General features: G+C 35.3%; 1 protein-coding gene across 18 annotated transcripts in view; it reads right to left on the minus strand.

The window, feature by feature from the left end:
- The window catches only part of PCM1 (pericentriolar material 1), a 43,472-nt gene that overhangs the window by 13,187 nt on the left and 5,851 nt on the right, over positions 1-24,434 (minus strand). For 5 of the 18 annotated variants that reach the window (XM_086746043.1, XM_086746045.1, XM_086746037.1 and 2 more), the window contains exons 4-28: positions 23,597-23,869; positions 22,861-23,031; positions 22,570-22,686; positions 18,984-19,161; positions 17,558-17,667; positions 16,497-16,713; positions 15,033-15,231; positions 14,554-14,733; positions 13,664-13,821; positions 13,236-13,450; positions 11,473-11,627; positions 11,264-11,393; positions 10,395-10,529; positions 9,515-9,687; positions 8,708-8,902; positions 7,555-7,777; positions 7,288-7,433; positions 6,259-6,452; positions 4,888-5,071; positions 3,869-4,224; positions 3,159-3,317; positions 2,312-2,368; positions 1,207-1,379; positions 995-1,123; positions 297-417 (exon numbers count right to left, since the gene is read on the minus strand). In XM_086746043.1, coding sequence (XP_086602169.1) covers positions 297-417; positions 995-1,123; positions 1,207-1,379; positions 2,312-2,368; positions 3,159-3,317; positions 3,869-4,224; positions 4,888-5,071; positions 6,259-6,452; positions 7,288-7,433; positions 7,555-7,777; positions 8,708-8,902; positions 9,515-9,687; positions 10,395-10,529; positions 11,264-11,393; positions 11,473-11,627; positions 13,236-13,450; positions 13,664-13,821; positions 14,554-14,733; positions 15,033-15,231; positions 16,497-16,713; positions 17,558-17,667; positions 18,984-19,161; positions 22,570-22,686; positions 22,861-23,031; positions 23,597-23,869 — 4,348 coding nt within the window. The remainder of the gene's footprint in view (positions 1-296; positions 418-994; positions 1,124-1,206; positions 1,380-2,311; positions 2,369-3,158; positions 3,318-3,868; positions 4,225-4,887; positions 5,072-6,258; positions 6,453-7,287; positions 7,434-7,554; positions 7,778-8,707; positions 8,903-9,514; positions 9,688-10,394; positions 10,530-11,263; positions 11,394-11,472; positions 11,628-13,235; positions 13,451-13,663; positions 13,822-14,553; positions 14,734-15,032; positions 15,232-16,496; positions 16,714-17,557; positions 17,668-18,983; positions 19,162-22,569; positions 22,687-22,860; positions 23,032-23,596; positions 23,870-24,434) is intronic. The other 13 variants (XM_086746042.1, XM_086746040.1, XM_086746039.1 and 10 more) reach the window with 13 other exon arrangements.

Raw genomic sequence — 24,434 nt, forward strand, 5'->3', positions numbered from 1 at the left:
ACCTTTTAATCTAAAGTTTTCAACTGATGGACAAGTAAACAATGATAAAAATTAATTCAAAGCCATAAGTTTTGAAATCTACATAGAACTGTAGTTGAGTAATAATATTTTACTACACACTTTGATCAACAAAGTTTTTCACGAGTGCATGATTTCTCTCTCACTCTTGTTTTACAAAACATGTAAAACACACTAAAAATCAAATATATTATACTATTTAAGCATACACAACTGAAGGCATTTTATTTTAGGAGGGTGGGAGCAAAACTAAACACTGCAAATCACATCACTCTTACCAAGGTCATCAGTGGCAAAGGGTTCAAAATTTGAAGATGTAGACATACTACTCCCATTGTCTGCATCATTTTGTTCACAATCTTGACATGCTTCTGTAGAAAAGTTCTTGCCAAAAGTTTCCTAAAAACACCAAAGAACTGAATGCAAGGCAAGAATGCACCATCCTCTCCAGATGTGTCAACAAGCGAGCAATTATTTTCAGCCACATGCTGTGGTATCAAGACCTGTCAACAGGCTGGGGAACAACCTTACCTTCAAGACACAAATCCATCAGGTGATTCTACCATGTTTGTTTCAAATACTTCAACTATAAAATATGTAAGAAACTTCTTAAACACACACAAAAAAAAGGCAAAAATTCCTTGAGAATTTTGTGATCAGTACTTGCCCTAACCCTACTCACAAGAGGGTCTTGGCTCTTTTTGAGTATCAGTTTCCAATTTGTGCCCCTCTCCATGTTCTACTCCTCCCTGACACACCACTCATTTCCAGCATGAAGAATCCTACCATGTTTAATCACTTTTGCATTAAGATTCTCTTGCATTTCTTTGTCTAAAAAGTCTGTGTAAATTGATATGAATTTCAGAAAAATTAAATCACTATCGCTAGTACGAATATTTCAGTACACAAGCATACAAGTAAATGGAAAAGACAGGAAAAGCTGACAGTAAGCTAGCTTCTGTACTTAAAAACATACATCATCTGTAGAAGCAAGGCTTTCACTGGGAGTGAGTTCGGAATTTGATGCCATCCATGTTGCAGAATTCAGGGATTTTGTGCACTTCCCTTTTTCATTGTTCTCAGATAAATGTCTGGTCACTATATCCTGGAAAAGATAATAAAGCTATACTGTAAAAAGGGATCTAAGATGTGTTTGATTCACACACAAGATAAAAATTTTGTACATACCTGCAAAGCATAGAGAGCCCTTTGCCTCAGGTAATCTGTATTTAGCAGCTGAAGCTCATGGAAAAGTTCAATAAGAAAGTGGGGACGAGATTCATTTTGAGAAATCAGTGTTGCCACCTCAGAATAAATTGTGTCTCTCAAAGCTTCAAACATGGAAAGATCACTACCAGTTTCTGTAGAAAAAACAGAACTCGTTAAGTCCTTGACATGCATCCAGTTGAAAGAAAACTGCCTATTAGGTATGTAAGTTACAGGTACACAAGCTCTCTCTCAATCATTGTATATAGCTGCTTTCTTATAGCTTACTCATTTCCCGAAGAGATTTAAATATTCTGAAATAATACTTTATGTAATCCTTTACATACAAAATAAAATATAAAGCACTGATAGGAATAATTTTCTTTACAATTCTGAACAACACCTTTAGAAAGTATTATTTATTAATGAGAGTATTGCACACACAATGCTGCTTTCAGAATAGGTATTCAACACTGAAAATGGAGTTTTAAGATATTTCAAATGAGATAGCCAAAGGTCTCAAGTTTACATAAAACAAGTAGTCCACACTTTTGCAAGACAATAACATAAAGAAAGCTCTAGACTGAATTCAGGAAAGCCACTCCTTCCCACACCTCTCACACAAGCATAAATCCTTCATTCTCATACATGTCTAATATAACTTGAGGCTCACATAAAACCTCTTACCTTACACCCTACTATATATGCATGACAAGACAATGTGTTCCCTAATAAATCTCCTTTTCCTTGGAAAATTAAGGATTATCCTTGCATCACAACAGTTATTACATACATATTTCAGCAAGTGTTGAATGAAAAAGTTAAAATTGGAAAACTCAGTTTAGTTTAACAGATGCATCTTTGTTAGTATTCAAGTTAATGAAACTATTAGCAATACAGCAAGTGTTACTGTGCAATTTGACTACCTGCAAATAATTTACCCGTATTTTTACGCATGTTTAAGGAGAAAGTGCTGCAATAGTATTGATTTTGAACATCTGCTAAACAGTCTGAGTTACAGGACCACAGCTAAGAGAAAAAAAAAACGTAACGGGACATTGTTGAAGCTAAGCAGTGAATGCATTACCTGGCGCTTCAATGCATGCATTTCTGTTAGACTGCTGCAGAATTCTCCTAGCATGCGCTGTAGGAAAGTGGGGATAGACAGTGATAAACACAAAAATGTGCACCAGAAATAAAGACAGGGTCTATACAAAACAGCAGGAGGAAAACTGCTTAGTCATCCAAACCACATCAAAGCTGCTTATTGTGAGAACTTGACTAGTAAAAGTTTATCACACACATCAATAAGCAGCTCTTAGTGTGGACACAGTTGCATTGACAAAGCTGTACATTGTGCTACAATGACTAGAATTTCTGCATCTTTCAAACAAAACAAAGGAACTGGCAGAACCTAAAAAGACACAGAAGAGATATTTTTATAATCTAGACAAGAAAAGCAGCACAGATGGCAAAAATGTAAGGGTTTACGTGATGTTATAAGCCTGAATTGGAATGATATTTGATAGAGCTCCTTTAAGCATGAATAGAAAGAAGACACGTATGCAGTATAGGATGTAGTTTAAACGCTGAACAAAGTTTCATCTGTTGTGCAGTTCCTTTCCATAAAAACACCAACAAACGGGTGAAGTTTTTCTTTGGCTAGGTTTTTGTTTGTTTTACAGTAATAGGTTTGTTTCTAAATTCTTTTAATCAAGTACCTAATCTACAGAAAAAACCCAAAAGCAATCAACACCCAACGTTTTACACACTTACGTTTACAGTATCCTTAGAAATTAAAAAGCAAAATTCACATGCTAAATATACAGTATTGTCATCTTGTCACAATACACTGCTTAAATAATACACTAGCAACAAAGGTCCTTTACTCAGAGGAGTTCACAAAATAATTACTGACATTCAGAAAAGAATACCTGAAGACATTTCTGTAGATCTACTGTATTTAATTATTTTTTCCAATTGTTCCCGATTCCTTTTGCTGAACACCTTTGCATGAACAACCTCTTCACAGTGTCTGCTTTTACTGCTCTTGCAGGGTTCACACACACTAGAAGCACTTGCACTTTCATAGCCTAATGGGAAGGAATGAAAAGGATGAACTATAAAAACAGCTTACAAAATGTTTTACTAGTTGTAAAAATTTGCTTGAGGGCAATATTAAAGATGCAAAACATCAACAATGCCTCCTAGCCAAAAATTTTCCTCTGTACACTGAAGCCATACAGCAGCACTAAATGCTCAGTGACTGCAACAGTACTATAGAGGCTGGTACTTCCCCTCTCATCTCACGCGGTATTTTACTGAAGCATGCATTTCAGCAAGTCATCCGGTTTGAACATGAAGATATCAATGAAGAGGAGGATTCTCCTGATGGCTTATTCCAAATATTAGTGTATCTGCATCCACTATCCATTCAAATCATGATGTCCTAATCCGTTATGCTTTTTATTTACCGATATACTAAAACATTCTTATGCAGTTACCTTACGTGAAATGCATTCATATTTCAATAACTTATTTTCATTATTATAAGTATCATTTATGCAGAGTAAGTTCTCTGGAATGTAATGATTATAAAACAAGTTGAGTTTGCCATGGTATCTAAGATTACTTTACAACCTACCAGTATTTTTAATTCTGCCTTTTAGCTGAGAACTCTTCCTCTTATTCTTCAATTTAGGTGTTTTGTCTTTTGATGCCAAGCTTGCTTGTGCTGATGCTTTTCTAGATTTAAATGTCTTTGTCACAGTATTTGGGTCTACTGGATCTGGCATGCTACTAAAACTTGCCAAAGACTCTTCATCAAACTCTCTTGACCTGCTCATATCAGACTGATTTTTATGACTGGAATCAATGTTTTGTACTGAAACTGCAAAACCTGCTTTCAGCTGAGACTGATCATCTTTTCTCACTTCCTGGCTATCATTAGGCCAAGCTGATCTTTTTTCCATCTCCTCTTCAGGATGTTTATGACTCCTTCTGTCAGAAAGACACAGACCAGAATAGATCATGACCTAGTCTCTCAGATGGAAAGTGTGTATTACCAGGCAAATAGCTTTATCCATAATACAAGTTATCTGCCCTAGTTGCTTAGTCATCAACTGAACATTTGGGGGGGGGGGGGAGAGGGGGGAATCTAGTAAGAACCAAATGGAAAACGGAAGACATCTGAAGAAATTCACATTTATCACTGATTTCAATCAGAACGTACTTATGCAGCTACTGCTGTGCTCAAATAGTAGTACAGGACAAAACATTTCTTAAAACAACATTCATTACAGTCTAGTGTAGGCTAAAAAATAAGCATTCATTGAAATTATATTCTCTAGTTATTCAAACAGCTCAGTTTCAAAAAACATGGAAATGAAATCTTCCTCCACTTACAAAACGTATCACAAAACCACTCCAATACTACATTTGATCTTAAAATATTCATGAAATGACACATTAGTCAACATAAGGAAAAGCAGAACACTTTACTGAAAAAAAAGTAAAAAAAAAAAAAGAATTAGAAACTGCAAAAGTAAAGCTCATCTTGTAATTCTATTACAATAAATTCCCTAAAAGAACAATGAATTCCCACAAGCCCCAGAAAAGGGAGGAAAAATTATTACAGGAGAGTTGCACTGTGACCTTAAATACCTTTGTTTTTCTGCTCCATTAGAGGAACTGCTTTCAAAAGGTTTGGGGAATGCCATATACTCAGTTTTCCCAGAAGCATTATGATCTAGAGGATGTTGCTGCTGCTGCTGCTCACTGCTGTGTGGGGAAATATTCTGTGCAAATTCTCCAAAACCAGAGGGGAACACTGGATTATAGTTAATACCTACAAAATGAACAAGACAGTCAGAAGATAATACCTCATTTATCTGTGGGATAAAAGTCAAATTTGAGACATAGACATATTGTGTGGCAACATAAAATTATGAAGCAAAAAAATAATTGGGGAAGTAAGCAAAAACTCTTTTCATCCTTAAAGCAGCGCAATATCCAGAATTTATCTTAAATGCAGGTTTCAAACATTACTGGATACTACACATGCCACGACAATCCCATCAGGAGATGAAGGTACTCCAAGAAACCCAACAGAGCTCCTACAAGCGAAGCTAAAAATGACATCAGTTCCAAAAAAGGCAGAGTTCTGTCTGCATGAAGACTTTATCAATACTTTAACTACCAAACTGACAAGAAAATTCCAATGCTACAAGTCTTCACAAGGCCAAAGAAGTCAGAAGTTCATAATACTTATTTTAACTTCAGAATCTTTACAGTAGTGGCAAATTGAACATAACTATTCTTCTGTGCAGATTCTGTGTAATTTAAAATATATCCTTAAACAGAAAACAGACTTCAGAATCCAAAAACAACATTCTAGGTCTATGCCTGTTTCCTGGTTTCCTGAAAAGAGTGAAATATATTAAGACAGTTTTAACAACTTTTAATGATACAGTAAAATATCTACATTTTCTTCCATTTCAAATTCAACACTAAAAGTAGATTTGGTAGTGAGATTAGGAACACTTGTATCCAAGTCAATATTTACTCTGTCTCTGACCGGAACAAAAATCAGTAACACACTCCACTTGCAGGCATTTCAAACAAAAATGAGTGCTGGAAGTTCTCAGGAAGAGATAAATAATTACCAAGTGCTACCTTAAAATTACAAGGTTCACTTAGAACATTATTAAATGATTGCTGAAGGTCTGTAAAAGCTTCAAACAGATGTTGGGTGAAGAACATTTAAAATATTAACTTTATTAAGTGGTATTTTTGACTATAACTTACTGAGAAAGTCTTGCTTTTCATCCTGAAGTCAAAATATACAATTGTTCAGCAATAGACATTAACAAACTTCTGCTAGGATAATACGGGCTCATTCAAGTACTGTTTAAGACCATTTCAATATAACGGAAAAGTCAGAGTTTCAGCAAGTTCACATTAAGTTTTCAATTAAATGAGGGAATGGCAATTTTTGAAATTCATATTACTTTTCACACCTGTAACAATACTCACCTGGAGCAAAGGAAGAAAAATTAGTAAATCCTGGTACGTTAAACAGGTTCACAGGTTGTGGAGGAAAGCTGAAGGGACAGAACACAGGAGATGGAGGTGGTGGTGCACTACTGCCTCTCTCCTTTCTTGATGGCTTCTCTTGACACTGCTGTTCTTCTTGCTGGCACATAAGATCATTTAACATTTGTTTCAACCTTGAAAACAAGGGAAGAAAAAAACAACTTTTATTTAATCCTGAGTGGCAGACAGGAACAGTTTTAAAATAATCTGCTCTATACTAGTGGTCATGTTTACAGAAGTTAAACAGCCTTGCAAGAACAACATAAAATTGACTAGATACTAAAAAAAAAAAAAAAAAAGCAAGCTGAAAAGGAAACTTACATAGAAACAACTGAAGATACAAAATATTCGCGGAAGTGTCATTAAAACTACTTTAAAGTATTATATCAGAAGCCAGAAACTATATACCACTTACCAAATACAAAACAGATGAAGAGTTTGAACTTCCACGCAATGAATTAAAATTACTATTACATCTTTTTTGAAAAGAGATCATTGTTCAGGAGGTAAAAGTACTACATCCAAATGGAGTGTACGCAAGCATAGATTCTGACTGACAACACTAAGAAAGGATAACAAGCTTTTCCACCATCTTTCCATAACCATTAGAATCCATAATCTTGCCAGGTAGTCTAGCAAAGACTATAGATGAAAAAGCACATTCAAGGAGAGTGAGTTTACACCAAAAAAGCCAGATAAAGCTACTGCAACAGATTTTTGGAAGACATGCCAACTTTTGGTTCTCTTCATTTAAAGATTACTCAAAAAGAACCACCTCAAAGCCATTAAAGTAGTGGTGAAAAAAAACAACAAAAAATGCTGCATACAATTTCAAAAGCTTGCAATCGACTCAAAAGTTCAATAGTCTCATATTTCACCATTATCTGTAATTTTTTATTCACATAACCATGTTCTCCATTACTGAAGCATTTCAAATTCCACAGTCAAACACTAATACAGCCAACAAACCTTTGGACGTTATTCTGTTGCCAAGTCAGTTGAGTGTAACATTGGTTTAACTGATGCATAATAAGATGTACTTGTGAGGATGCAACATTATTGGGCATGATACTGTAAGGGCCTGTAAGCAAAGTCTGTAGAAGACAAGAGAGGGTCTGTGGAAAGAAAATACAAGACAGTGACCAAATTACCGAAACCAGAAGTTATTGCTGATTTGGGCGGGGGCCGAAACAAAAAAAAGTTAAGAACAGCAAAATAACTGCTCTTCATACCTACCTGCTGATCCTGCATCAAAGTTTGACAAACGCTGACACTAAATTCATGCTGTTTTTTCAACTGATTGATCTGCTCTTGCCATTGTTCCTTTTCTTCCACATACGAAAATTCGGGCATCCATCGAAGGTTTTCCTGACGTCGCATACTTATGTTTTGCTGTTGCCTGGCCTTAGACAATGGACGATAATTCCCATCTGCTGAAAGGGGACGGCAATTTTTCCACCTGGATAGGGAAAAAAAGGAAGGATAAGGACAAAAGCTGACATTTCAAACAACTTCTTCTAATGATATTTCCATTGTTCAAATTATGTTTCAGTTGTACAGCAACAACTCACTTGGCACAGGCCATTTCAGTGTGGCATCCAAATCACCCACACAATTTAGTTAATCATTATCCTAAACAAATGGAAAGTAACAGCCACCCAACTGACAAGCACTGTCAAAAAGGAACTGGTAAGGATGTTTCTGGATCTTGTTTTGAGTATTATCCATTACGGACATGTAATATGTACTCAGATGAAAACAGAAGCCACCAACATAATACACTAAGAATTAAGAAGCCCAGCTCCTGACTAGAAGGCCACTATCTACTAAAATTATTTTAGTATCAAAAGCAGAGGAAGTCAACTGAAGAGATATACATTACTTTTAACAGGGTATTTCCATTTAGTCACACAAATGTTATTAAGGAAATCAAGCCGGTAAGCAAGAGTTTAACATATTAATTTTAAGATCTAGTAAGAAACAGTTTTCAAAGCTGCAAAAGCCAACAATTTGAAAGCAAAAATTTCAGAGTTAAATTCTCTGAAATACTTCTTTTGAGGAGAATGATCAATATCACAACAAAAATTTCATATAGGTTATCTTTTAAGCTGATTAAAACAACATCGGAACAACAAGGAGGTATTGCAACACAACTGGAGAACTCAATGGCAGATATTTACTACGACTGAGAACAGAAGAAATAAGCAAATTAGTTATATACACTGCAGCTACAGAGACTCAGACAAGAAAGTACCACCACACACAGCTCCCTAGCAAGCAGAAAGACACTTCACTTTGCTGTAAAAGGATACTTTGTAGTTAATGTAATACTCCCACTCCTTCCAAATACACTCCGATGAGCATCAGATCAACAAGTACTGCCACTAACCTATCCTTGTTTTCTTTAACAAAGCATGCATTTTCTGGTATGTTATTGGGATTAATAGAGAAACTGTCATTCAAACTTGACACATCTTCTTCCTCTTCTTCTGCCTGACCAACTCCATCAGAGAGATAACCATCTTCATCTCCATCCTCTTCATCTAGTGCACACTGTGTAGAACCTCCCCAGGTAGCCATAGTCCTAGTGAAGATTGGAGAGAGAGGGGGGGGGGAAGGGGGGGAAGAGAGAAAAACAAAATTAACGATGTTTGTGAAAGGAGGAGTACTTTTTTAGTTCATGACAAATTATTAGAATCATAGAATGGTTAGGGTTGGAAGGGATCTTCAAAGGTCATCTAGTCCAACAATCTGTTGAAAATTACAAGTCTATCTTCAAGTTGCAGCAAAATTAATTTAAACTTTATCTCACCAATGCAAAATGAAACTCGTATTCTTCTCATACAGGGACAGTTAAATTACTTATTGTTTTGGAAAATTATTACTTTAGTATTGTTATAAGTGGTATAGAGATGAAGAAAAATTACTCTGACCAATTTGCATTTTTCATACGTTCTCCTCTCCTTAGGTGATTTTTCTCCATTTATGGAGCAGAGAAGACTAAATATGCTGAGAGTACCCATAAAACTGGCAAGCTGTCAACTAACAGTCACTTTAGAAGTCAAGAAAATTAACTTACTGCTCTGTTAGATCGCCACATTCAGAGCTCTGATGAAAACAGGAAACTGTCTCAAGACTGATAACTCACTAAACAACAGAAGCACCCACTGATTAACACAGTGACTCGTGCTCTTACTTTTCAGTCCTGCTCTGCTGTGGAGTATGCTGAGCTTCTGATCCTTCAACAGTAGATATCGTTTCTGCAAGCTCTCTCTTCCTCTGATGCTCAGCCATTAAAGCTTCAAGTTGCTTTCTTCTCTGTCGCAATTCTTCTCTTGAAATCTCCTGTCTTCTCATCTCAGACCACACCTGTTTGCAGTAAAATGGAAGACGTTAGAATATAAACAAAACAAATACAATTTGAATTAAAGCACACTGAAATTTCAGTATTTGATACTACACTGATACCTTTTTGTTCAGGCACTAGTATTATACTGTAGTTGACGTTACAGCACAAAAAGCTACGAAATACATCCCGTATTTACTATTTATCACAAATACTGCAAAATCTAAGAAGGTAATTAAACTTTATAGGGCAGAATTTTTAAAGAAAAATAGTGCATGTTTCACTCAATGCTCTTTTTATCGCATAATTTATGCATCATTAGCTCTTTAAGTAGCATGACAGAATACTACACTCTGAAGAAATCTGAAAATTGTGCTAAGTACTTCTTTTATAACAAAGCAGAGGATACAACAAGAAAATTTTCTGCAACCTGCAGAAACTTCAGGTTACAGTGTCTGTTCGAACAGGACTTAAGTAAGCCATGATTTACAAAAAAGAGCACATAAAGGGAAAGGTACAGATATAAAGAGGCCTTCATTACTTTCTGTTAGATACAGGATAGTATAATTGGCAAGATATTTTACAAACACATGAACAGCATCACATAACACATTTTGTTAAAATGGCTACTGCTCTACTCCCTATGCCAACTACTTAAAAATGTGTCCAAGTTTCCTATAACTTTTTTCCTTTTTAAGCCTTAAGTCAAAGAATATCAAGTATGAAGTACCTCATTGCCTACTGGTACAGATTCATCAAATTCAAGTAAAGGCTTGCCAGTGGCATTACATTCATTCATGGCTGGAGTTGAGGTTGCTGGTGAAGTCTGCCTATTTGCTGGGCAGTTACCCAGGCCAGCTGACAACTGAAAGAGAAAGCAGAATGGCAAAATAGAGTAGAGTAGCTTTCTAAAACTTACCTGCTATTAAAACCCAACACAGTTCAAGCTTTATGAGACAGGAGATTTGTATTCAGTGAAAAGGGATTATTCAATCAAGGCTAAATACTTATTTCAGAACTTAACTAGGAATCAACAAAAAAACCCCAAACAAACTTATTTTTATCTAATATATTATTATATAATGCTGTAGATGCAAACTAGTGATAAATTACTGCTCAGTTCATAGGAAAAAAAGTTCATCTTTAAAGAGTACGAGAAACAGTACAGCACTGTGCAGTCCAGCTGGAATAAAACAAACTGTAGATTATGCTTACAAGACTCAATATTGTTTCAAAATATCAGACCCTGCAAATGCCTATTAAGAGGAGTGAAAAAGGATTGACTAGCAGGTACGGACAGACAAATTTCAGGCTAAAATTAAGACAGAAGGTTCTCTGTCTCTGAAGACTTCCAATCAATGCTTCTGAGGACAAACTACTGTGAAATTAGAGCTTGATACAGCAATCACTGAGTGAGAACCTACAGTGGAAGGAGATAACCAGAGCTCTTCTCTACCCTTAGAAATCGAGCTGCTTACGGTATACAAGTATTACCAATTTTAAGTTTTTTTCCAATTTTATCTTAAAAAAATGCTATGAAGAATATTTTATGTTTTGTTGCTCAACAGTTAAGAAAGCAAAGAAATACATTCTACCTACTTGAAGGTCAGGACAAGCTTTCTGTAACACTTGAATTTTTTCTTGAATTTCAATCAGTTTTCTTCTTTCTTCTTGTAACTGCTTAAGCTCCCGTTGCTGCTGTTGAAGTTTAGCTTCATAAAACTTCTCTCTATAAATAAATTATCCACATACTACTTAGCAAGAAGTTGCATAAAGTACTATTCCACCATCCTTTGAGAAAGGCATACCTTGATCTTTCACTTAGTCGTACATCTTTTTGTAGCTTGTTGGTACTAGCTCGGACATTGTTCGGTTGTTGCTTTGTCTCATCCATCTCACTCAGAAACAATTCACCAATATTAGATGCATTTGCAATTGTTGATTGAGGTTCTGGATCATCATCCTGAAAGGATGTCAGAAAGACAGAGTATTTTCAAGTTGATACACAAAATGCAACAAGTTTATATTGTCAAAGTAATTTTTCAAAACTAAACAGTCTGAATAGTTTTGTCTTTAGTTTGGATCATAGGATGAGAAGCCATCATGTTCACTGCATCATGACGTTAAGGTAAGTTAACGAGAGAATTTTAGTTACAAAGCTCATGCTACTGAAACTTCCACTATAAATGCAAGATAACTTGTCTTATTCTGCAAGCATAAACCACTTGAATTGTATTTTATGCCTACAACTGAGCAGACAGAAACACACAAGCATGTCAAGAAACAAAGGGCAAGGCGAAAAGAGGAATAGAAGACTATTGAACAAGACTGCTTAACTACTACAGTAATGATGTTAAATATTACTATTAACAGCTTAAAATAAAAACAAAACTACTCTTGAAAATACAATCTAAAATATTTTAGAACCAGTCTTCTACATGGTTCTCTATTCCACTTATCTTTTTTTTTTTTTGTATTTTCATTTCTCAGCTTCAATTGAAAATATTAAAGCTGTAGCCACTGCTTCTTTTGTTTTCCAAGATGATTGTTCTTAATACAGAACATACTGAACAGGAGAGATCATCATCAGTGACCAAATATGACACAGCTACACAAATCTCTAGTACCTTACTAAGTACCTAGAGATACAATTAATCTAAATACGAACAAAAAATGGAAGATGTGCCATTAACTAGGTTATTTAAGGAAGCTGCTGTATGATCTCTAATTCTGACTTATAACACCGTACAGATAACATCTCTGTAGTGATCATAAAAAACAAGTCAGATCCAGATGCTGGGAAATTTTTGATAGCAGTATAATCCTGAAGTAACAATATAGTGTTTATACTGTTGCCACTGTAAAACATATGTTCTAATTGAGATTGTTTTTAGAGTTCTCACATAAAGCCTTTACATTTCAGATACGTGTATTCAGTATGCAGACATTACATTAGATGGTGCTAAAATGTGAGCATTCTGTAATATCAGATTCAAGAAAAATATGTGTTTAGTAACCATCACTAAATTAGCAGAAGATATTCCAAATGAAAAACAGTTGGCCCTCAACATTCTAAAAATAAATAAATAAATAAATCCAAAAACAAAAACCCCAAAACACCACCCCCAAACCCAAATCAAAACACCCCAACTCAAACAGGTTGCAACATCCAAAGATTTATCAAAAACAAGTAATTTTTCCTCACTGATTGAACAATGTTGCAAAACCTAGGATTCAAGAACTAAAACTGATGAATATTCATTATAAGCTTACAAATGTAGATCAATATTGCTTTAAAAAAGGTTAGACTACTTGGTTCATATTTTGTAATCCAGTGCTAAGTTTAAGTATTAAGACAATTCTACTGTTAGGTTAGCATCCCCCAAGAAAACTTTAAACTTCAGAACTATCAGCCTTTACTTCAGATAAATCAAACATACTTTTTCTCAGCCTAAAAATGCACATTTTAAACATTACACTGAGCAGAGTGTTTTTCCCCTATGAAAAGTTACACATTACACAAAATAATGAATGCTACATTTTTCTGCACAGATTTGTAATCATAAAGTACCTGCACCATAGCAGCAAGGTTTTGTAACTGTCTAAGTTTCTGTTTTGCTGCTATAAGCCTACTGATCTTCTGCTCAAACTCAGCATCTCCAGTAGCATCACCCAGGCTGCTTCTGTGACTAGATATGGAATCTTCACTAACTCTGTCTTCTTCCACTTCATCATCTTCACCTTGGGGTAGGTCAATATCTTTGTCATCCTCCTTATTATGACAGTCTGGAGGTGGCGAGAGGAGGAAACAAAACAGTACCAATGACACACTATTGAACTTCTGAAATCCACTGTAATTACTGGACATCAGAAGAATATCAGCTTAATGACTAGACTCTTAAACATTTCGCTTATTAAACAAGATTCTCCCAAGTTCTGTGCAGCTATCAGAATTACTCGCACTAAGACTTAAAATCATTAGAAAATTTTAGAACATACCTAAAGTAGAAGACATTTTCAGAGTCCTTATATTAGCAGCAGATCGGTTATTTATTTCACAGTCTGTATTAAGATGTCTTCCATCTCTGTTATTAGTTCCACACTGTACATTTGAGTTACTATTTATTTCACTCCAACTACTGATTCCTTGAGGGTTTCTAGGGTAAAATACATTACTCATGTTAACTTTTTAAGAACTGATATCAACGGAATTTTACTCCAGTCATTTTATTAACTGGCTTTTATAGGAATGTGTCCTGACTCTTCAAAAAAAAAAAAAAAAAAAAAAAAACCCAAACAATCCCTATATAAAATTAGTCCAGACATCTGGAATTTCTCAATATCCATCTCTCCAATAAGTTTTTAAATCTTTTTTTAAATAATCAGAAGCAGCTATGAATTATTCCCTGCCAGATCTACAAGAGGCTTTCAAGGTATATTGTCTATATTATAAAAGCTTTATATAATTCATAGCTTAATTAGTATTCATTTCTGCACTATGAAGATCCTTGATGCACACAGTTGCCCTGTTAGACTACAACTCTAAGTGCCTCTCCGAACTCAAGTTTGTTTTTATTCCAATTCTCTACTCTAGGCCTGTTAACTTTCTAGTGGAATTCCATACACATAATTCAGTGCTTAAAACCCAAGTCATTACAGATTTTTGAAGTCTTTTACAGTGATTTTCAAATGTCCAAACTAATCTACATTTGCTATAAGTTACCAAGGACAAGATTAATAATAATCAACTGTATAAGAAAGCTATTTCAAATTTAAAATTTTGGAAAGTTAATGTAATCAAAAAATTAAGTTACTTTTGGTTGACTGAAATCGTGTACTGCTTCAGGAAACCTCTAACAACATAGATTTAGGATAACAAAAAATACAACAACCTAATATTTGTAACAGGCTGTGCATCCTCATGTTCAGAATCACTTTCCGATTCTTCTGTTTCTTCCTCTTCCTTAGTGTTTTCATTCACAGCATCTGTCATCATATCAGATGTTTGCTCATAGTAATGAACTAACTCGCGTAACTCATTCAGCCTCTTACGAACTTCATTTAGCTTCCTGAGAAGAAAAAAAAACAAAACACAAAAATATGCTATGTGTTTCATCATATTAATCAAATCTAGGTATAGCTGAAAAGTATACATATATAATTTACAGTTCTTAAAGTTTGCTGCTGTTTTCCTTGCTGAAAGAACCTTCTGCTTGAAGCTCTGAAGTCATTTAACTGTCTTGGACCATTTAAGAAATGGTCCATAATACTAATTAAGTAGATTAAAATATGGAATAGTTTCTTAACACAGAACTTAAAGCTCTCAAAATCACTAAAGCACATTATGAAAAAAAACAAAGAAATTTACTGAAGCTTTTCTGTTGGATTTAGATTGTCCTCCTCTTCACTCTCATTCTGAGAAACCACGGAATCAGGAAGATATGGAGCAGATGTCAGGCTATTTGATTCACCATTGACAACAGTTACTATGCCTGCAGGACCAGAAGCAGCTGAAGTTGTACTTCTTTGATCAATACTCCTTTGAGGAGAAGCTGAAGCAGGAAAAACTACAGAAAAGAAATATAGCTCATAAGAACAACTTGCAAAAAGGAACCCACTTAACTGAATTATATTAAAATGTAACTACAGAAAATATTACCCACATACAAAACAGCAGTTAATAAATTCTTTTCTTAGAAGAACAAAAGCTTTTGTCATAACTTTCATGGCACAGGTTGCCAATAGGAGTAAAAAACAGCTTTGTAAACAATACTTCAGTCAGTTCCTTTTAGCTTTACCAAACTTCAGAAGTGTTAGCTTCTATGCTCTGGAACCACCCAAAGTTCCTTTAAGGGTTTATTTATGGTTTAATTGCTTTTTTTTTTTTTTTAATTTAACATCCCAATGTATTAAAAAAAAAATCCTGTTTTTTTTTTTTTCCCTTCTGCTAAGCTCTTCCATCCGTATGCTACAGAATGTATATTTGAGATCTGATGTTTGCTTCTTCCAGCTACATTAAATCATATCCAAATATGTTCATATTATACGCATTGAGTACATGCAGAAAGACAGAGGTACAGTAATGTAACTATTAAATCAGTCTGCCCTTCTCCAGGAGTACAATTCAGGTGCCTCATTTCTTAATATTAACCAGAATATGCTGTGATCACCCCTCAAAAGTTTCCAGCTATAGGACAAACCTCAGCAGTACAAATGTATTTCTAGAAACAGGAAGCAAGAGCAGCGAGTAGGCTCCCATAAAGACTTTAAGGAAAGGAAAATGGCTTCTAAGGAACATGCCAAAACTCTAGTCATTCAGACAGTTAAGTTCCTCTGGTATGGCCTATGACTGAAGTCCCTACAACTAGTGCATGACAAAGTCTTCTGACAGCGGACACACAAACCCCGTAACATCACAGAGCTACTAACATCTCAAGTGTCAAGTACATAAGTACTGCCATAAAAACACAGAAAGTTCAAGTTCATATGGTACACTCCACAAGTCAGATGTGTCACAGACAAGTCTGGAAGAAAAAAATCCTGTCATCACATCCTCAGATTACTCAACTTTGATAATGTCACTAACTAAAGTGCTACTGGCAGAAAAAAACCAAAAAAACAAAAAAACACCTCATCATCATTACTTGTAGAGCTCTCCATTAAGCCAGAAACTTACACAGCATTTAGAAAAAAATACATAATATTGCCACAGCACAGCTTTATCACTTACATTTCACTATCCAGTTGTAATTTGAAAGACAACATTACAAACACGCACATTAAAAAAAAGTTTTATTCTTGAAAAGATACAATTCTGCCTATGTTTACTTACAGGAGGAGTTATTTAGATGTTGGTCATGAAGTGTATGAAGTTCTCCTAACAGTTTGTCCATTTTTTGCTTTTTACCCTGCAACATTCGCATCTTGTTAAAAAGTTGCGCCTTCTCATCTGACAGGTGTTCGGACATTGAAGAATTTCTGCTTTGTGAAATCTCTCTGGTAAGTGAAAGACTTTCTGCTTGCCTTCTATTGTCTGGCACAGACTGTGTCTAAAAAAAGTAATTTCATTTTATTTAGAGTGCTATGAAAAAAAGCCAAATAAACTGTAAGAAACAAAAAGCCCTCTTACAGGCTTGTTAGACTCAACACCAGAACAAAGTACATTATAAAGGGAAACTGACACTGAAAACACTCTCATGATAACCCAATTATATATTGAGTTAATATATAATTATATTGCAATACAGAAACAACTACTCTGGACTTTCATGGAGAACAGATAGAAAGTACAGATCATAGAATCAGAATAGTTTGGGCTGGAAGAGACCTTCAAAGGTCATCTAGTCCAAACCCCCTGCAAGGGGTAGGGACATCTTCAATCAGATCAGGTTGCTCAGAGCCTCATCCAACCTGGCCTTGAACATTGCCAGGGATGAAGCATCCACCACCTCTCTGGGTGACTTCTTCCACTGTTCCACCACCTTCACTGTAAACAATTTTTTTCCTTATATCCAGTCTGAATTTGCCGCCTTCTATTTTAAAATCATTACCCCCCATCCTATCGCAACAGGTCCTGTTGAAGAGTTTCTCCTCGTCTTTCCTATAAGCCCTGTTCAGGTACTGGAAGATTGCTATAAGGTCTCCCCAGAGCCTCCTCTTCTCCAGGCTGAACAGCCCCGACTCTCTCAGCCTGCCCTTATAGGAGAGGTGCTCTTATCAACCAGCTAGTAACTCTTAAGAACACAAAGATGCGGAGCTTTCAAGTTTGAGGGAACCATAATTACTCTACTAGCAAACACACACAAATAGGTAAGACAGGTTTAGCTGCACTGCTTAAGAGAATAAGAAAAACAGAAAATGGCAAAACTTACACAGTGCAATCCAAGGACTGACCTGAGAATCATGAAGTTGGTTATGAAAGCGCTGAATTAAGTCATTCAATTCTTCGTTCAGTTCTGATGTAAGGCTTACTCCTGAAACACTACCTGTAGTCTCTGTTACAACTGGACATGCAGAAGAAGGAGGAAAAAATGTAAATACTTTTCCATAGAGATTAAATAAAGGCTCTTCGATGAAAATTTTTCGTTTAACAAGAATATCAATATACTGCACCTCTTAAAATACAGCAATTATTTTCAATGTTGTGTCCTTCCCACCAACTTTACGCTTGAAAGATTACTTCCATTACAGAAATACTACCAAGCCAACTCACAGTTCCTTTGTGAAGGACCATTCAAAAGGACTTTATGTCCATTCTGTGTTTTGCTAAAAACGTCAGAGGAAAATGAAAACAACCAAGTTGTCTAGGGTTGACGGAAACATTTTTCTTGTTAAAAACAAAATTGTTACTACTTAGTATAGCCAAACTAAGAAGACTGCATGTAATTTTACTTCCTTAAAACAACAAACCAAGAGGACACCAAGCTTTCATCTTGGTATAAGTTAGAGTATTTAGAGTCACAGTCTTGATGGTTTGTCCTTCAAAATGCTTTATGAGAGGAATACATTAAAAAGAAAGCTTTTTTTCCCCCTCTCCCTGAAAACTCAGATTCAAATAATACCAAGATATAGAACTTACAGTTGAGAGATCTAAATAACTCTCTCTTTCTCTGTAAATATGAACCAGCACTTCTTAAATATTAGCACTTGATTTTTCTTATTTTCTCCATTTATCGTGACAGTTACCTGCTTTAGTCACAATCACTTTTAGTGTTCTCAAATTTAAAAACATCTATTTTGTCTTATGTTGAATTTCAACCTTTAAACTTTGTGCCCTACAGTTCTGGCACTTACCACATCTTGAAGTAAGTCAACACAAACACCAATAAGAAATTGTTATTAAGAGTAACATAAGCGGATATATGAAACAAATAAAAACAACACCGAAGAATTAAACCCAACTTCTAATTTATCATAAATAATCCTATTTTCTACACACTTCATCGACACACTTCTCATCAAGATGGAGTTTGGTACATTTGAGGAAAAAAGAGAAGGCAGATTCCATCATAGGTCTACTGCTGCAGTGCAGATAGGAGAAAAGCAATTACTAAAAACCAATTGAGAAACAAGGAAACACCTTTTGAAAGCACTTTCCTGCTCCTGCAGCAGCTTTCTAAAAAGCTATCTACCTACCAACTTCTCTGCTTCTCTTCCTACACTAAAATCTAGAGTTTTCTTAACTAGTTCCACCTTCTTTCCTACAGTCTATCAAATCAAAGACAGAAGAAAAAGTAGAAAGAGGAGCTTCCACAACTCCAGCTTTAGTCATTCAAGCAGCATGCTAACATGTTACCAGAGATACTGGTATTCCACATACCAGAATCATCCATGACAGCAATTGCTTGCTCTGCTTTATGCTGCAAAGCAAGAAGAGCTGCCTGTCTTCCTTGCAGAGCCTTCAACTGCTCCTGCTGTTGTAGCATCCTTTTCAATAAATCATGCTGCTTCTTCAAGTTCTCCAACTCCTCTTTAGCTTCCTGTTGAGGATCTCTGGCCTGCAAGATATGGAAGAACATTACCATAATCAGGACAATTTATTTGTTGAGTACTAGTGACAGAAGTGCCAAAACAAGCAGGACTTGAATAGAATCAAACAGCCTGGTTAGTATAAAAAGGTGAAAATGAAACAGCTTCATCTTTCCGGTAGTCCTTTTCAGTCTAAAAACTTTAGACATCCAATAGGGAGAAGCCTTTACCACCAAGACATGCTTACCACTCCTGGGGGTTAAGTTTTCTTGAGAAATATAGTCAGCTGCCCTAACGTGTCGCATAGACTAACCCAAGAATTCCTCTATCCTTTGAATCATAAATTCATAGAAGACTGGTAAAGCTAAGCAAAACAAGGCATACTATCATGGAGCTACATCTAATACAAGATCTAGATTGACTTACTGGCCTACAATCTCAGAATTTTCATCAGAACATTTTGGTCAGTTACTCTTCTCTAATCTACAATGTGTTCAGTTTTACATGGTATATTTATGCCATAGATACTAGATTACACCAGAATTCAGTAAGTGAATTCCAGAACAAAACCATGCACAGAACCTCCCCTATACTGTATTTTCAAACATATGAAAACAGATCTGAAGGAATTAAAGTATGCTGGGCAGTTAAAATATATTGAAACTAAGTTATTTTCCTCATCCTATCCTAACTAAAGCTGGAGATTTGCCTCACAACTTTCATTCAAGGATTGTCAGCAAATTAAGTATTCTAATGAGGCATCCACAATCAACATCCTGATCCTGTTTGAAGTTGCATTATCGCACTATCCAGATGAAGCCATGGAAAAATCTGCCTCCTTTTTGATAGGAGTTGACAAGTATTTAAATAAAAAAAAACATTACTAAAGGAAAAGTATCACCTTCTCTCCACATAGTGCTGAGTTCCTGAAGTACAAAATTCTCAGAGTCCAAAAATCCAGCACCAAAAGTCAGAACAGAAGCAGACATCTTTTTAATTTGGTACCAGTGAATGCTCAAAATTCCAGCAGAGAAAGAGAATATATCCAGAATTATGAACTTCTCTAAGTGTCACTAAAACATGCAATGCAACTGGCACTGATCACTTCTATTAATTTTTTTTATATATGAAGCAGAATAGAGGCAGAATACCGTACACAATTAAATCAACACAAGAAGGAATGAGGGGGAGAAAGGGAGAAAGGGGATGTGTCTCAGTCTCACTCATCTATTAAATAATCCAAGCTTGATCTACAGTATCAGATTTGTTCATTAAAATCAAACAACAATTTTTTCAAGCTCAGTTCTACATTTAGACTAATAAACTTGACAAAACATTTAAGCTTTTAATTTTATTTAATGGAAAAGAAATAATCATTTTACGGAAAAATAGAATCAAATTTAGACTTTTGGGGTTTTTTTTATATCAGAGACAAAGCCATAGCAAAGCTGGTAACAGGTAAAAAGGAATTTTTAGATTCCAAGCCCCTTAATCTTCCCCTTTCCAAACAAATATTTACACAACAGCTATACAAAAACATTTGTGGAACAATTCAAGGCTACTATTCTAATTTATTTTCTCTATATGGTATTATCTTAAATTTGCATTGGCAGACTACTGGCGTAAACACGACAAGTGACTGAAAGCCACATTTACAATATGTTTTCCCAGAAAAAGAACAGCAGAACTGGAAGGATCATCTACATAAAATCAGAACATCTGCTGTACAGTTACATGTAGTACTTTCTGTGTCAATGTTGACACTTCAGAAGAGAAAGTTGTCAAACATCTCTAAAGAAAAAAACTCCAGGCAAAGAAGACTCATTCAGTGAAAAGACAGCTGGATACAGATAAGCAGGCCAAATGGGAATATGCACTGTAAGTAACAAATACATTTAAAGTGGTTAACAGGAGAAAAAGAAAAGAGAAAATAAAATCAGCACGTATAAACCCTATTTGAGGCTAAAATAATATTTTGAAGTGTACCTTTGAAGGCAATTCGTGTTCTTGGCTATTAATCCTACAAGGCCAGATTGCCCTGTCATTCAGAGTAGCTCTGTCACTTTTCCCTTGAGGGCTTGCTGTAACATCAATGTCTGAAACCTGTTCTTGTGAAGCTGAATTCCCTAGTTTGTCCTCAATGCGGGGCCGAAAGCTCAAACCAAAAGGTATCTCCTTTATTAAATAGTTTAGTATGTTAGATTTTGAACATGTACTACAACTCAGCATGCATTTTTAAATTGCAAATTTGCTCCCTTGTATCTTGTCAAATAATTAAAACTAATATAAAATAAAATCTACTAAAGAGCAAAGACATTTTTAGTCATTCTTAGAATTTTCATAACAATAAAGCTCCATATAGCAGTCAACTTTGTAAAACCAGAAGTGTTCATACTGCATGTAATATATTCAAGTTGCATGTAAAGAGAAATTAGATGCAAAATGAAGAGTCAAACATAAAACTAAACCCCATTTTGCAAAGATAAAGAAAAGCTCAAGTTTACACGCATATTTCTTAAAAACTGTACTGGTCTTTTCTTCCATTTTTCACTTATTTTTTTAAAGTTAGAAGTACATCTTCCACATCTATAACTTATTTTTTTAAAAGGATAGAAAGAGTTCTTACAAAGATAAAAATAATTTTTAAAATTTCTTAATGTTTTACCTGCTGTTTTACTTCCAAGCACGTAAATTCTCATCTGTAGAATATTCAGAGTACTAACTGCCTAAAGGGCAGTACCATGCCTAAAGAAGTACCAGCTCTCTAGTACTTCTACTCAGTGTAGTAGTATTGGAAGATGTAAAACATAAGTCGTTATTAAAATGCTTTCCTATTTACTACAAGAATTGCTTACCATTTTAATATAAAAGCTTTTATAAATAGAAAGGAAGACTCTGTATCTCAGAATTAAATTCAGAAAACATTTTTTAAAAAGTGCTCATCTCTCAAAAAAAGGAGAGAAACTTCTGTTTTAGGTCAACACTGTCATATCACTAGAAAGATGCTTGGGCAATGGCCCACTAATGACTCATTTCTACCCCTCTCCTTACCTAACAGCAGCACGGTTTCCCCGCTAACATTAACAAACTTATAGATAAAAAATTGTACCGGAAAACAAAAAAAATAAATCAATCCAGTGCATGGTCTGTCAAAGTAAACATTTAACCTTTCATCCTACTTTGAAGAAAGACTAAAGATTTTTTTAAAACCTAATCAACATACATTGTTGTGACAGAATCATTTTATTTTTTTTCCCCATATCACAAAAAAAAAAAAAATTCCACACATGCATGAACATCTCCTGAACAAACTGTCTGGGGATTTACTATTTTTTCAATTGAACTGCAGATTATGACACTATCACAACCATGAAGATAAAACCAAAACAAAACAAAGTCTTCATTTCTAGCACCTTAATTACTAAAAGGCAGCTTACCGTGGTATCTGAAGCCTCAGACTGCACATCAATGTTTAGCAATGTGCTCTCACCTACAGAATCACATCCCATAGCTGAATCTATAGTCCGAACATCATCCTCCTCATTTTCTCTAGCCTGAAATATTCATTGGTGTAAATCAAAAGCTATATAAAGGGGGCAGTAAAAATTAATTATGGAACGTACTACATATCAAAACCAACACCCCCAGTTGCACCATCAAAACATCAATGGCCAACTCCTAAAAAAGCTTACAGTGCAGAAACAAATATATTATGTTCTCAAACTTACAAGCATCTTTTGCAAAAATTTCAGATAGGATTTCTCCTGCTCTTTAAGGTGATCTATAAGGTGGGATAAACGCTCAACATTGGCCGATCTTTCATTTTTCTCTACAAGATCATCCCGCATGGAGCTGGCCTTAGCAATATAGTTGCGAATTTGAACTAGTCTGCTCACAATCTGTAAAGACACCGAAATTACTGAATGCAATCAGCTATATCTTTAATGTATTTAAAGGACAAGACATGGTGATAGCAACAGCAAAGCAGTAATTACAAAGGGTGACATACTAATACTTTAAATCCTATAAGCACACTTTTGCAAGTGGTTAAATATCAACAGCCTTTATAAGGATAGATTTATGCATGCGTGAAATTGCAAGGCTGAAGCTTGGGGCTTCTTGTTGACATTGGCTAAAACAGAGTTGAGCTCTTTAACACAGGAAAATATTAAACTGTGAAAGCACTTTCTGGAACTGTATAACAAAGCCAACAACTAAGATGAAAATTAATACTGCTTCTGTACCAATAAACAGATTTCTAAAGAACAATACATTATTAAGTTTAGTTTCACATCTCCTCAAGTTGCCTTTTAGAACAGTGGGAAGATAAGGATAAGTATTTCCAATAAAGATTCAACAGTTATACTTTTCAGAAATGAAAAAAAGATGCACTGAAAGTTAACAAGGTAATTAAAACCTTTCTGAGAGTCAATGTTCTGTAGACTTTACAGGCTATGTAAATACCTGGCTACTATCCATAGCTGGTTCTCCCCTTCCACCTTCTTGAGCAGAGACTTGACAATTTTGCAAGAAATCCTTGCTTAAAGCAGCTCCAAACAACTCTTTACATTGCACTGATACCCCACTTTCCTTTTTTTGGGAACCTGAGGCAGGATCTTTACTTTTGTTAGTGTTTATCTGCAGTGACAGGAAGTTGAAGGGTTTTTTGTTTTCATTAAGTTGACGTTTGTTGTTAGCAGCCGTTGCCCTGCCTTGAGAATCACTTCCAATGCTTCTCTATAAACAAACAAACAAACAAACAAACAAGAACAATTGCTTTATTTTTTCCTCCAATATATTCTCAACACCAATTAGTTTAATTGCTTGGATTACCAGTTCTGCAGTATCATTTGACTAATTTTAAAGTTACCTTATTAGTCACAGACTTGCCCAAAAGCTAGGTAAAGACAGTGCCAGTGATTTTTGCCAGTTTTCAGAAAGCAAGCCCATCCTCCCAGAACAGCTAAGAAAAACAGTCCTGCAGTTCCTCAGAGCTTAGTTCTCAATCCTTGCTGCGGCCTCCACTTTTGCTATAGTGAAAGGCGTCCTACTTCTCCAGGTACATTTGAGAGAATAACAGTAATAAGAGCAACATATTCACTTGCAGAATATGATACTTCAGCTTTTCTTCAGAACCTCCTGAATAGCAATCGTTTCCATAAAATACATTTGGGGAGGAAGTTATGCTTGGCCTTTATATTCTAAGTCAAAGTAAGAAATCACATTTGTAAGAATTTTCTCAACCCAAACAAGTTAACTACAAACTTTGGCAAACATTAACAAGCCTCTATACTGAAACTGT

Source organism: Chlamydotis macqueenii, chromosome 4 (genome assembly GCF_036417535.1).
Source record: "Chlamydotis macqueenii isolate bChlMac1 chromosome 4, bChlMac1.mat, whole genome shotgun sequence".
NCBI classification, from domain to species: Eukaryota; Metazoa; Chordata; class Aves; order Otidiformes; family Otididae; genus Chlamydotis; species Chlamydotis macqueenii.